This window comes from Chlorocebus sabaeus, chromosome 20 (assembly GCF_047675955.1).
Source record: "Chlorocebus sabaeus isolate Y175 chromosome 20, mChlSab1.0.hap1, whole genome shotgun sequence".
NCBI lineage: Eukaryota > Metazoa > Chordata > Mammalia > Primates > Cercopithecidae > Chlorocebus > Chlorocebus sabaeus.
The window spans coordinates 28079721-28093962 of record NC_132923.1 but is presented as its reverse complement, the minus strand read 5'-3'; the positions used below and the strand labels follow the sequence as shown (position 1 = coordinate 28093962).

Sequence of the window (14242 nt, the reverse complement as noted above, 5' to 3'; positions counted from 1 at the left end):
CTTGAGCTCAGATCTGCTGAGTCTAAAACTTGTTCCCTCCTCTTTTTACCATGTGGGTGAGGCTGTATACTAGGAAAGGATAAGAAGACATTTGGGAGGGCATCCTAAAGGATGGGAAAGCCAAGAAGGCAGACATGCAGGTGCATAGTGCCAGGGCAGAAAATAGTGAAGAACTGTAGGGATGCAGATTTGAGAGGTTGAAGGGAGAAGACTGAATACTAGCTGAAGAGTTTGGTTTTTCATGTACATACATAAGAAGCCATAAGTTTATTGATCTGGAAACTGGCTGATTGGATCTGTAATTGAAGAAACTGTTTACAGCTTATTATTTTCCCACACCTTTTTAGAATATTTAGAAAGAATAAAAAGTCTTTTTGTTCAAAAGTAAAGTCTTTTTGGAAGAACAAGTAACCTACTAGTTTGGTTTCTTGCCTTTTCTTTTTCCTATACAACACCAATGTACCTTTTCCTGTTTCCTAAGATCTAACTTGTAATTCATTTTTCATTTCTTCAAGTGTTTTATTCAGAAAGGGTACTTGGGTGATAGTTTTTTGCCTAAGAGTTATCTTTCTTTTTCCTTCCTACACAATGCTTAGTTTGGGCTGGTTATAGAATACATAGTTCACATCAACTTCTGGGTTTTGTGAAGTTATTTATTCCCTGTGTCCTTGTTTTTAAGAGTTTTGGAGAACATATTTTCATCTCTATGTGCATAATCTGATTTTGAATAGACCATTTTTTAAAGCAGTTTTAGCATCACAGAGAAATTGAGTGGAAGGTACAGAAATGTCTCCTATACCCTCTGTCCCCACATACAGTATCCCCAGCTATTAATATTCCTAACCAGAGTGGTGCATTTGTTAACGCTGATGAACCTTCCTTGATGCAGCATCATCTAAAGTACTTTAAAGTTTACATTAGGCTTCACACTTGGTGTTGTCCATTCCGTATTTTGACAAATGTATAATGACATGTATCCACCATCATAGCATCATACAGAGAAGTTTCACTGCCCTAAAAATCCTCTGTGCTCCACTTATTCATCCCTCCTACTCCCAACCCCTGGCAATCACTGATTCTTTTACTATCTGTAGTTTTGCCTTTTCCAGTATGTCATAGTTCATAAGCTAATTTTAATTACCTATATCCTCACAGGATTTTTACCTTATTGGTAGGAAAATTTTGTGTAGTTTTCATCAAATTTCCCGGGCTATGATGTGTATTCTGAAATTTTCAGTATGAAGTCTTTCCTTAAATTAATCTAGGAATATTTTTTCTCCTGTTATTTCATTTTTATTGTGTCCTCTGCATCTGTATTGTTCTTTCTAGAAAGTGGAGAGGTGATGCTATGTAGAATTTGTGTAGTTAGAGCAAAATAAATTCTGTTGAGTTTGAGTTTTTTAGGTTCCACATATAAGTGAGATTATGTGATATTTGTCTTTCTGTGCCTAGGTTATTTCACTTAGCATAATATCCTCCAGGTTTATCTATGTTGTCACAAATTGCAGGATTTCCTTCTTTTTTAAGGCTAAATAATATTCCATTGTATGTATATACACCCCACATTTTCTTTATCCATTCATCTGTTAATGGATATTTATGTTGTTTCCGTATTTTGTCTCTTGTGAATAATGATGAAATGAACATGGGGGTGCAGATATCTCTTCAAAATACTAATTTAATTTCCTTTGGATATATTACAGAGGTGGAATTGCTAGGTTATATCATGGTTCTATTTTTTATTTTTTGAGGAACATCCATACTGCTTTCCAACTGTACCAGTTGACATTCTCACCAGCAGTGTGCAAGGGTTCCCTTTTCTCCATATCCTCACCAACACTTTGTCTTTTGTCTTTTTGATAATATCCATTGTAATTGATAGGAAGTGTTAACTCCTTGCGGTTTTGATTTGTATTTCTCTGATGATTAGTTGAGCATCTTTTCACATACTTCTTGGCCATTTGTATGTCTTCTTTTTTTATTGCAAATCGACAATTTGTAATTGTGTAAGTTATGGTATAAAAAGAGATGTCATAATTTATGAGTTTTTGTGGTAACATTTGAAATTTACTCTCTTAGTGTTTGTCTTCTTTTGAGAAATCTGTATTCGGGTCCATAGCTCATTTTTTAATCAGGTTATTTGATTTTTTTTTTTTTTTTTTTTTTTTTTTTGCTATTGAGTTGTATGAGTTTCTTATATATTTGGGATATTAACCCTTTATCAGCTATATGGTTTGTAAATATTTGCTCCCCTCTGTAGGGGACATATGTTTTTTAATGAAATTTTTCATCAAGACATCTGTCAGTCACTGAATAAAAACCCTGCATGAAGCTATAAGACTTTCTGTAATATAGAAGATTATAAACAAGTATTCATTTGAGGACCTACTGTGTGCCAATTAGTGCTGTATTTTTATATGAAATTTCTCATATGAACAGTTCTAGACAATGAACAGTTGTCTGCTGACAGACTTCCCTGTATTAAAGCTCACTCTTTTCTTTTTGTCTCCTCATGATGGAAGAGGAGCCTCTTCTCCTGTTCAGGGCCAGTCCCCCTAGCTGTCACCTGGATCACATCCTCTCTGGCATTCTCAAGGATAGACCTCCTCTGGCACCATTACTCATACCCTCTCAAATCTTTTCTCCTCACCGTTAGTGCTGGCAGGTTCTTTACTATCAGCACTAAACCATGCTTAAGTCTCTTCTTACATGTTAAAATGAAATCCTCCCTTTATGCATATCCCCATTTCGCTGCCACCCTAATTTTCTCCACTTTATTACTAAAATATTTGAAATGTCTGTGTTCCCTGTCTCCACTCCTCATAGTAATCTGGCTTCCATCCCTCCTTTTACTGAAACTACACTTGCTAGTGTTATTAGTGAATTCTTTATTGCTAATATTTTTAAAGCCTTTATCTTACCTGATCTCTCTGCCACATTTGATAGTTCAACAATTCTTTCTTTAAAGGTTTTCCCCTTGGCTTTGGTGACAACGTAATCTCCTTTGCTTCTCCCACTGTTGACGTGTTAGCCTCCTTTGCCTGTACCCCTTCTTCTCCTATACCCTAAGTGTTCGTGTTCCTTGGAGTTCCAAACTCTGCCTTCTTCCCTTTCTCCTCTACCCACTCTCCCTGAATGGCCTCATCCATAGCTTCAGTGACTATTTACATGCTGAAGTCTTTTGTCCTTTTTTTTTTTTTTTTTTTTTTTTTTTTGAGACACGGTCTCACTCTGTCACCCAGGCTGGAGTGCAGTGATGCAGTCACAGCTCACTGCAGCCTCAAACTCCCAGGCTTAAGCAGTCCTCCCACCTCAGCCTCCCAAGTAGCTAGGATTATAGGTTTGAGCCATCATGTGCAGCCAGTCTTTTACATTTGTATTTTTAGCCCTGACCACCTTTGAGTTCTAGATCTGTGTATCTGTCTGCCTCCTAGACATTTCCAAATAGGGGACCCACAGGCTCCTCAACCTCAAAATGTCCAAAACTGGATTATCATTTCCCTCACTCCCTAATCCCACTAGCAAAATGAATGAGTGAATAAATAAGAAATAAATAAAACAAAATATTCTTCTGTCCAATTCTTCCCGATGAATTGATGTTACTTTTCACCCATTTACTCAAACCAAAAATATCTCTGATGTCTGAGATGTTCATTTATCCTTAGTGTTGTAATTAAAAGTTACAATTTTGTAGATCTGATTTATCCTTGGAGTGTTAAAATACTTGTTTTTGCCTCTGTTCTCACAGGTTTCTTTTTTCTCAAGAGTCTGTATCTTTTAAGAAGTAGAAGTCTTCATTAACATTGAAAAAAAACTTTCCTTATAAATTTGACCATTTCACTCTGGTGGGCAAATTCAGGTGGACTATATACATCCTTTATAATAACTTGCAACATTTATTACTGAGATACACTGTAAGCCAGGCACTGTTCTAAACTCTGTGTGTAGTAATTCATTTGGTTTCCCCAAATTCCCATGAGTTGTAGGTATTGTTACATCCTGTTTCACAGAGGAGGAAATGCAGAATACAGACAGAGAGGTTAGGAACGTGTCCAGAGTGACAGTTGGCAGAGAGCAGAGACAGGATTTGAACACAAGCAGCCTGGCTCTGGATCTAAGCTCTTAACCTCCATGCAGTACTGTCTGGCAAATGGTTTGCATTCTTCATAGCAGTTTCTTATCACTGTTTTTTAAAAAGTTAAAAATACACAGAATTACCAAGACATGGCATAATTTTAAATGTGTACCTAGGGTATACATATGCAAGTTATTCTGAGAATAAGTAATGCATTTTGCTGGTACAGTAATTAGTCACAAAAAAATGGATCCATAATTTTGCTTTTATATTACTTTTATTTTTTAAAGACTTTCTAGATTTTCTTCGACTCCTTTGAAACACAAGACCATTGTAACATTATCTTCTTCTGAGTCCTCTGCTTATTTTATGTCAGCAGCTGTATCACTTTATCTTAGAAAAGCTTGGGTTTTCACAGGATCAACACAAATCATATTCTGTTGCTTTGTTTCTGGAAAGTGGTTAAGCAACTGTATAAAAGTCATAGGAAATTAATGACTCACATAACGGAAAGCATTTACTAATGTGACTTTTGTCTCCCATGCCAAGTAGTCTGAGTTTGTTTCCATGGTAACCCATCAGTATAACAAATGGTCGCAAACTAACTTTGCTACTTTTTTGGTTGTTTGTTTCGTTTGGACAGCTTTCTGACAGCTGTGTATGTGCCTGTATGTACACATTAAAGATTATCACACACAAAAAAAGTCTGAGTAATTGCCTTAGTTGCACAAACAAAACTTTTTTTTAGAGAGATTGTTTAAGAATTCAAGACTATGATTTTGATGTTACAAAACTATAAAGGTTACTTAACGTATCTTTCTACTTCAATTCCTATTAAGAAAGGGTACAGTCAGCAATTTCTAAGCCCATACATTTAAAAAATTCATTTATAGTATTTGTTTACTTAAAATATATCAATCATAGAAGACTCTGCCAGAAACAAGGCAGAGAGAAAGGGAAATGAGGACACTGTCTTGGGACACTGAAGACTGAGTGAATGATGGAAGAAGTGGAGGCAGCCAGCTCTTCCCCACCCTGCCCCTGGGAACAGTGCTGTAGGGTAAGGAAAAGAAGACACTGAGAAGGGAACCAAGGCAGGCCTGGTCATATGGGACACCGAGTTGCAGAGAGATTTCTAGAGGAGGTAATGGCAAAACTAGGTGAGTTAGAATTAAACTGGTGAGTGCGGGAAGTTGAAAGGAGAGTGGATGGAATAGAAGGGAAAGAAAAAGTCATGAACAAAGGCATACAAATGAGAAACAGTGTGAAGTAAATGGGAATGACAAACAGTATGAGACAGAAAGAAAGGGTCAAGAGATAAGACTAAAGACAGGCAGGGCCTTAACATAAAGAGGCCGCGTTAAGGAGGTTGAACCTAATCCTATAAGAGGAAGCAGTGAAGGATTTTAAACAGAAATGACATTTTCAAGTTTGTATTTTTAAAAGACTTCTCTGGTAGCAATGAGGAAGATAGATCTGCGCGGGGACCATTAAGGAGACTGTTGCCATGCTTGAGGGAAACGATATTGAGAGTCTGAATTGTAGTAGGCGCTAGACACAGGAAAGGGCTTAATTTACAAAGAGTTAGGAAGTAACACAGGCAAGAATTGGTACCTGGAATCAGTCATTTGTGGCCCATGCGTGACTTCAGTTATTCATTTGGTCAACAAATCTTTATTGTTTACTGTGTTTGGCAAATGGTTAGTGTTATGCTGTACTCTTTCCCACCTTCATCATTTCTGGGTTTCTTCTCCATTAAGGAGTCTTTGTTTGCACATCATGAGGTAATTAATAGACAAGTGCACATTGCACAGCTCTAGTTCCTCCCAACCTGATCTCTTGTCTTGGCTTATTTGACTTTCTTACATAAGAACCTGTTTCAGAGTCCTAGCACATTTGTCAGTTTACTACTTGGGAGGCAGTATCTGTGTGTTTGGATAGGGGCTTCTTGCCCGGCAAGTAAATTGGAGTTTATTTGTGTCTTCATTGGGTGGGACTCTACAGGTCATGAAAAATATGTACAATAGGTTCCAATGTATTTCATTCATATACTTAATCTTAAATGAGGGGAACAGGACTCTGGAATGGACCATCTACAACAAGGTGAATAACATTTGAACTTTACAGATTTATTGGAAATGGTAAGACTTAGTCTATGTCAGTTAGGATTTAGTTCAGCTGCATATAACAAAACCCAAAATAAGCATTTTAAATAATGAGATTTAAGAAGTTTGGGCCGGGTGTGGTGACTTGGCCAGGCACGGTGGCTCACACCTGTAATCCCAGCACTTTGAGAAGCCAAGGTGGGTGGGTCACTTGAGCCTAGGTGTTTGAGATAAGCCTGGCCAACATGGTGAAACCCTGTCTCTACAAAAAATAAAAAAATTAGCCAGGCGTGGTGGCGCACACCTGTAGTCCCAGCTACTCGGGAGACTGAGACAGGAAATTTGCTTGAAACTGAGAGGTGGAGTTTGCAGTGAGCTGAGATTGCACCACTGCACTCAGCCTGTGTGACAGAGTGAGACTCTGTCTCAAAAATAAATAAATAAATAAATAAATAAATAAAGGAGTTTGGAGGGAGACAGTCTAGGGCTACATGTTTATTAAAGACCCACCTTCCTTCTGGCTCTGCACCATCATCACGTGACTTTTCCTGAGGGTAACCTCGAGGTCCAAAATGACTGTTGAGAATCTAATCATCATCATGAATTTTCCAGGCAGAGGAAAGAATAAAAGGTAAAAGGGTACATTTCAACTATCCCTCTTTTACTTTACCTTTCCAGAAGTTATACCAAATAACCTCCATTTATATCTCATTAGCTTGTACTCCATCCCATGCCTACCCTGTAGCTGCAAGGGAGGGTAGGAAAATGCAGTCTTTTAACTGGACATATTGCCAGTTGAGTAAAATCAGGGTTCTCATTTTAAGGAAGAAGAGAGACTGCATATTGGATAAGTAACTGACAGTCTTTGCCACATACATTCCTGGGCAAACCATTTGACTAGTCAAGCTGCTAGCTTACTTACTAGCCTGCTGGCAAGTACCATGATAAACAGATGTCAGAGACCTAAAGCCTTATCTAGAGGCTAGGACTACTAGGTGAGTTCACCAGTTAACATGTTGATACATGAATCTGAGGACTAAAGAAGACGACTTAGTTTTGTTCATTTGTTTGTTTTCTTTTGTTTATTTTGTTGTTGTTGTTTTTTTAGATAAAGCCTCACTCTGTTGCCCGGGCTGGAGTGCACTGGCACAGTCTCGGCTCACTGCAGCTTCAACCTCCTGGGCTCAAGCAGTCCTCCCACCTCAGCCGCCCGAGAAGCTGGGACTACAGGCATACACCACCACACTCGACTAATTGTTATATTTTTTTGTAGAGATGAGGTTTTGCCATATTGCCCAGGCTAGTCTCGAACTCCTGAGCTCAGGCAATCTGCCTGCCTTGGTCTCCCACAGTGCTGGGATTACAGGCGTGAGCCACTGCGCCCAGCCTGAAGATTTAGATTTTTAAGTTCTCAGTACATGCGTAATAGTTAAGTCCATTAGAGTGAAAAAAAAAAAAAAAGAGAAAGCCAAGGATAGAAGCTTGGTGGACATCAACATTTTAAGGAGACAGAGGAACAAGAAACTGCAAAGAAATAGTCACATAAATAGCAAGAACAAGACTATTGCAAGAATTTATAGAAGGGTCAAGTATGATACTAAAAAAATTACCCTTGGATTTGGCAATTAGTTACACACTGGTGAGCAGTTTCAATGGAATTGAGGGGGGTAGAAGCCCGATTAAGAGGGACTGAAAAGTAACTGGGAGGTGAGGAGATGGAAAATGTCTATACTGTAGAGACAGTTCTTCAAATTTCAGTTCCAGCCTTTCCTGCTGAGTGACCTTTGACAAGTCACATAATTTCTGTGTATCTTAGTTCCTTTATCTATAAAATGGAGTTAGTAGTACCCTCCCCATATAGTCGCTTTGAGGATTTAGTAGTTAATAGGTATAATTTTTAATATGTGTATTTACAACAAGGCCTGTGATAATAAGCACTCAATAATAAGCACTCAATAAATGCTGTTATCGTTATCCTTAGTATCATCATCTTCAGGGAGCTTGGACCTGAAGGCAGAGTGATAGTAAGTAGATGAGGACGTGGAATTGTGGGAAGTGTATTTTTTCCCTTAAGATTAAAAGACACTTGCTGTATGAAAACCAGTTCTCTATCTCTATTTTACACTGTAATTCTAATTACCTGCCCATATTTAGAATGCTATGCTGAAGAAGTTTTTATTTTAACAAAGTCATAAATACAAATAATTTAGAGTCTAAGTCCTACAAGGCATATTATGGAACAGCACAGTCCCCAACCACCACCTCTTTCTCACATGGCCCAACAGGGAAGAAGCCAGGAGAATAAATGCATCAGCTTCCCTCTCCTCCTGCCCTCTATCCTTGCAGTGTTTGTCACTTTAGCACAATCGAAGGTAGAGGGCAAGGGAGCCTGATTGATGTAGTTCATAAGACTGGCCTCCTGGACCACAGAGAAGGGTAGAGTGATTCTGGAATGACAAAATATCAAGCCCAGTAGTTTGGATTTCCATGAGCACTTTAATTTCCTGTATGCTTTTTTTTTTAAATATAGCATCCTATTCCTGTATGGTAGATGCAGTTTCTTTTTTATATCACTCAGAATTTTTTTTCTTCTTCAAACACAGACTCTGTTTTGTTCAAGTTGCTATTTTTCTCTTATTTTTTTTTTTCTTTAAGACTGAGTCTTGCTCTGTCACCCAGACTGGAGTGCAGTGTGGCACACTCATGGCTCACTACAGCCTTGAACTCTTGGGCTCAAGTGATCCTTCTGCCTCAACCTTTCAAGTAGCTGGGACTACAGGTGCACGCCACCATACCCAGCTAAGTTTTAAATTTTTTATTGAAACAGGGTCTCCTGTTGTTGCCTAGGCTGGTCTCAAACTCCTGGCTCAAGCGACCCTTCCACCTTAGCCTTCCAAAGTGCTGGAAATACAGGCATGAGCCCCTGCAACCAGCCAAGTTAGTTTTTTTTCTATTCATCTTGGTTTCTTTCATATTAAGAGACTTTCCTCACTTATCTGCCCATATTTAACTGTGAAGCACTAAAAGTTGATTAGGAGCTTTGTGTATGTGGCGGGTGCTTGTCATCTCAGATTTTTATCGTAGGCTGATTTGACTGGCTGTGTCATTGGGAACCCTCAACATCCGTCTCATAAAATCTTTTCTTTGAGGCTGGTTGGATTCCCCAGAGAATATTCTTCCCACATCTTGAAGAACAGGTGCCTGGTTCTGGCATTGTGAGAAGCCAGGTTAGGGGAAGAAGGTTGGAAGTCTCAGCATTAAGTCATCTTTCATAACCCCAGCCAGCGTGCCTTTGTGCTCTTTGTGCTGTTTCTGATACTTGCCCTCACTTCAGGCTGTCCAGAGATCCTTCTGTTTCATCTTATCAGGGGAATACATCTTAGTCATCCGCAGGAGTCAGGGAAGGAGAAGTCTGCAGTCTATTTCTAAAACAACTTTTGATCAATCCTCTGCTGTGTCCCTCCTTCATTCGACTTCAAAGCCTGTTTAAGTTTCCTACTCTTGGCTTTTACTATTACCAGTGTAAGGTTCAAATATCCTCAGTATGCTAAATTAGTTATCACTTGTCTGTCTGTGGCCACTTATTTTTGTCTCTAGTTCTCTTTGTGCCTGTGAGATAATGCCTTTACTTGTTTTTATTTTAGGAGGTTTGGGGAAGGAGCAGAGGCTAATACATGCAATTAACCTGCCATGTTTAACTATAAATTTGTATATAATTTTGTAAGAAAAGTAAGAGTTTTATTGTAAATGTTATTTATTGATATCTGATCATATATCAGTGGTCTCAGTGACAGCAACAACCAAGCGCCTTGATGCTCAGTGGACCTTGAAGGGTCCAGGACATCAGTGTTTCTATCTATATCTCCTTGTTGGGAGCACCAGACACCATAGCTGATGGCTCCAGCAAGTCTTGAGGCCAAGAGATGTTGGGAGAGAAACAATAATAAAAAATTTTAGGCCGGACACAGTGGCTCACGCGTGTAATCCCAACAATTTGGGAGATCGAGATGGCCAGATCGCTTGAGGCCAGGAGTTTGAGACCAGTCTGGCCAACATGGTGAAACCTTGTCTCTACAAAAATACAAACATTACCCAGGTGTGGTGCTGCACACCTGTAATCCCAGCTACTATTCAGGAGGCTGAGGCATGGGAATTGCTTGAGCCCGGGAGGCGGAGGGTGCAGTGAGCCAAGATCATACCACTGCACTCTGGCTTGGGCAACAGAGCAAGACTCTGTGTCCAAGAAAAAAAAAAAAAAATTCTGGATTTTTTTTCTTGCTTATTTTTATTACTATTCACAGTTTTTTTAATGTATTTATTTTTGAGTATACAGGTTAGCAACTGCCCTCCTTACCAAGGAGTCCTCCAGCTGCCTGACAAGTACCTCCAGGTCCATCCTTTGTCAAATAACACTCATCTCGCCTGCATTGTGACTGTACCAATAAATTACACCCTGCCTGGATTTCAAGGGAGATTCCACTGTGAACCTACACATACATTCTTCATATCATGATTCCTTAAATCACTTAAGGGTTCCTAAGGAAAAAAATGGCCAAAGTTATCATAGTAGAACTGATGGTAAAATGCATTCCCTCCTCTCCCATTTGTGTGTCTGTTTAGTATATAAAAGTAAACACGCATACACGTATGACACACAAATACATACTTGATTTTTAAATTATGTTTGGTTTTTTTGTAATTCCTGTTCTTGGATTTCTGTGTATTGATGGAGAAATCAGAAAAACCAGGCCAGGTGGCTAACACCTGTAATCCTAGCACTTTGGGAGGCTGAGCCAGGAGGATCGCTTGAGCCCAGAAGTTTGAGACCAGCCTGGATAACATAGGAAGACCCATCTTTACCAAAAATTACAAAAATTAGTCGAGTTTAATGGTGCATGCCTATGGTCCCAGCTACTTGGGAGGCCGAGGTGGGAAGATGTCTTTGACCTGAGAGGTCAAGGCTGCAGTGAGTTGTGACCGCACCACTGCACTCCAGCCTGGGTGACAGAGTGAGACCCTGTCTCAAAAACAACAACAACAACAAAAAATAACTGATAGATCCTAATAAAAATCTATTTTATTCCCTGAGGCAGCTGTAAGTTTGACTGCCTGTCACATTCACCACAGCGGTTTTCCTGTCTCTAAGCCTTTATCTAAATTTTCAACTCACCTGCCAGTCCTATCACTCCATAGACATTACTTATTACTCCCCTAAGAAAATCAAAACTATTCAACCTGGGCTCTCTTGCCATTCTCTTTTGCCTTCTCTAGTTTTCTCTTTATTTCATCCGTTATCTTTGTCTCCTTCCTATGTTAGAGGAATGGTTTTCATTTTCTTAGGCTGAGCACCCCCCACCCCAATACCTACACACGATAGCAGAGAGAACAGTATGTACAAAGGCCTGGGAGCTTGAAAGAGCAAAGTTGTGGGAAAATACAGATTTTCCTTTGTGGACAAGTGGGCTTTAGAGTTAAACAGGCCTGGTTTGAATGCCAGTTCTTCTGTACTACCTCCTACTTAAACGACCTTGGGTTCACTTCTCTCATCACACTTCATTTTCCTTATCTTTAAAGTGATGAGGCTCACACCTATAATCTCAGCACTTTGGGAGGCCAAGGCAGGTGGATTACCTGAGGTCAGGAGTTTGAGACCAGCCTGGACAACATGGCCAAACCCCGTCTCTTAAAAACACACAAAAAAATTAGCCTGGCGTGGTGGCAGGCACCTATAATCCCAGCTACTCAGGAGGCTGAGTGAGGCAGGAGAATAGCTTGAATCCAGGAGGCAGAGGTTGCAGTGAGTGGAGATCACATCACTGCACTCCAGTCTGGGTGACAGAGCAAGATTCCGTCTCAAAATAAATAAATAAATAAATAAATAAATAAATAAATAAATAAATAAAGTGAAGAAAATGCCAGCTACTTCACAAGGTTATTGGGAGGTTTCACAGCATATGGTAAGCTCTCAATAAATGGTAACTGTTCTTGCTGTTATGGCTGGAGTAAAACTATAACAGTAGTTCCTCTTAAAATAAGGATTTACTTATTCCTAGAATAAGCATTTGTTCATATTTATGCCTCTTGCATTAACTATGAATATAAGCCCTACAAGGTCAGGAACTCTGTCCTCATCTTTATGTTTTAAACACGTACCACATGCGCAACATATAAAGTAAATGTACATTATGTGTTGAATGAATGAATGATGTAGCCTAATATATATTGATTGAATTGATAAAGTAAATTCACTTTTTTTCCAGCTTCCTGTGGATAATTAAAACCTTCCAAAGATTTTCAGATCACATTGTTAGGAATTTGCTTCCTTCCTGTTACACTATTTACAAATACTGGCTTTTAGCACATTACTTTTGCATGTTAGACTTGAGTGAAAGTATGGGTGTGTTTTTTAACATGTCACCAATAATAGTTAATTGATTGGCTCTTTTTTTCTTTCCTTCAGGGAGGTGGTACAAGCAAACTGTGTTCGCTGGAGAAAGAAGTTCTCATTTATGTGCAAAATGAGTGCAAGTGCTGCCACAGGCATCCTAGATCCTTGTATCTACAGAGTGTCTGTGAGGAAGGTATAAAAATAGCCTATTACTTCTTCCCTTTCGGGAACCATAATTAGTTCCATAGTCACTAGCTTGCTTTGTTTAGCTCTGCTTTATCTTTTTCATTAGAACTATATATGCAGTTTCACTTCACACTTGCTGTAGTAATTAAAATACCGTGGCAAATATGATGAAGAATCTGAGGTTATAAATTACAATTATTATTCAAGAATCTTCATCTCACTATACATATAAGTATTAATCTTATTTGTATTAGTTTGGGGACTATATATATCTATATCCACTGTTTGTTAAATACCTAGTTTTTATTAGGCATTGTTCTGGGAACTTTATGTGTAATATATCCAGTAACCCTGAAATTAGGTGTTATTTTCTCCATTTTCAGGAAAACCAGCGCTCAGAGAAGTTACTTGCCCAAATTTACATAGTTAATAAACGGCAAAGTAGAGACTCAAACAGAGTTTTCTGATTCCAAGTTTGTTTTCTTTCCTGTATATTGTCTTTCCCAGTGTTAGGTTGAAGCAAATTACCAATAATCTAAAAAAATGGTAATTTCATATGGTTCAACTTTGTGTGTGTGTGTATGTATGTATGCATATGTTTTACTTACCAAAATAATACATATAATGGTCAAAAATTAAATAGAGAAGAAAGATTTAGAATGAAAGCAAGAGTCTCTGGCCTTGCTGTTTTCCACGCCAGAAGGACGCCAGTTCTACATCCTTCTGTATCAGAATACCCTTGCCATGGTATTTTAAGTATTATATGAAATACTTAATATGATATACTAAATAATATTTTAAGTATTATATAAAAGAAGCCATAAAAGAAAAATTAGTAAACTCAACCATATAAACACTTTATGCATTGCAAAATATAACATAAACAAAGTCTTAAATTAGGGGAAAATAGTCACAAATTGTGACAAAGGACGACTTTCTTTAGTATAGAAAGAGCACCTTCAAATAAATTAATTTTAAAAATCAACAACCCTTTAAAAAAATAGGCAAGGGGCAGAATAAACACTTCACAAAAAACGGTAAATAGCTTTTAAACATAAAAATATGCTGAATCTGACACAAATTAAAACTACAAATTAGATACCATTTTTTACCTATAAAGTTGACAAAAATAAAAAAGTTTGATAGTGCACTCTGTTGCCTAGGACACAGGGAAGCAATCAGTGACCAGCCAATGGTACTATTGCAGGCACTGGGAGGACAGTGGTGAACTGGAATGAGTTTCTGCCCCCAAGGACTTTACTTTCTGGATGGAGTTGGGGGAGGTGTGATAGGAAAGACAGAGACCGTAAACATGTAGCCAAATAAGATTATTTGAGGTCATGATAAGTTTTATGTGTAGGAAACAATTCAGTAATGGAGAATAGCTTGGGCAAAGGAGATTATTTTAGAGAACTGAGGCAGGAGTCAATGAAGACTTCTCTGAAAGAACATTTGAAGAAGAGGCAACCATGTAAAGGTCTAGGGAAA

General features: G+C 38.5%; 1 protein-coding gene across 1 annotated transcript in view; it reads left to right on the top strand.

Moving 5' to 3' along the window:
- EEIG2 (EEIG family member 2) overlaps nt 1-14242 on the top strand; it is a 73846-nt gene that overhangs the window by 22831 nt on the left and 36773 nt on the right. Inside the window, exon 2 of the mRNA XM_007977764.3 lies at nt 12641-12761. Within this exon, the coding sequence (XP_007975955.1) occupies nt 12641-12761 (121 nt within the window). The remainder of the gene's footprint in view (nt 1-12640; nt 12762-14242) is intronic.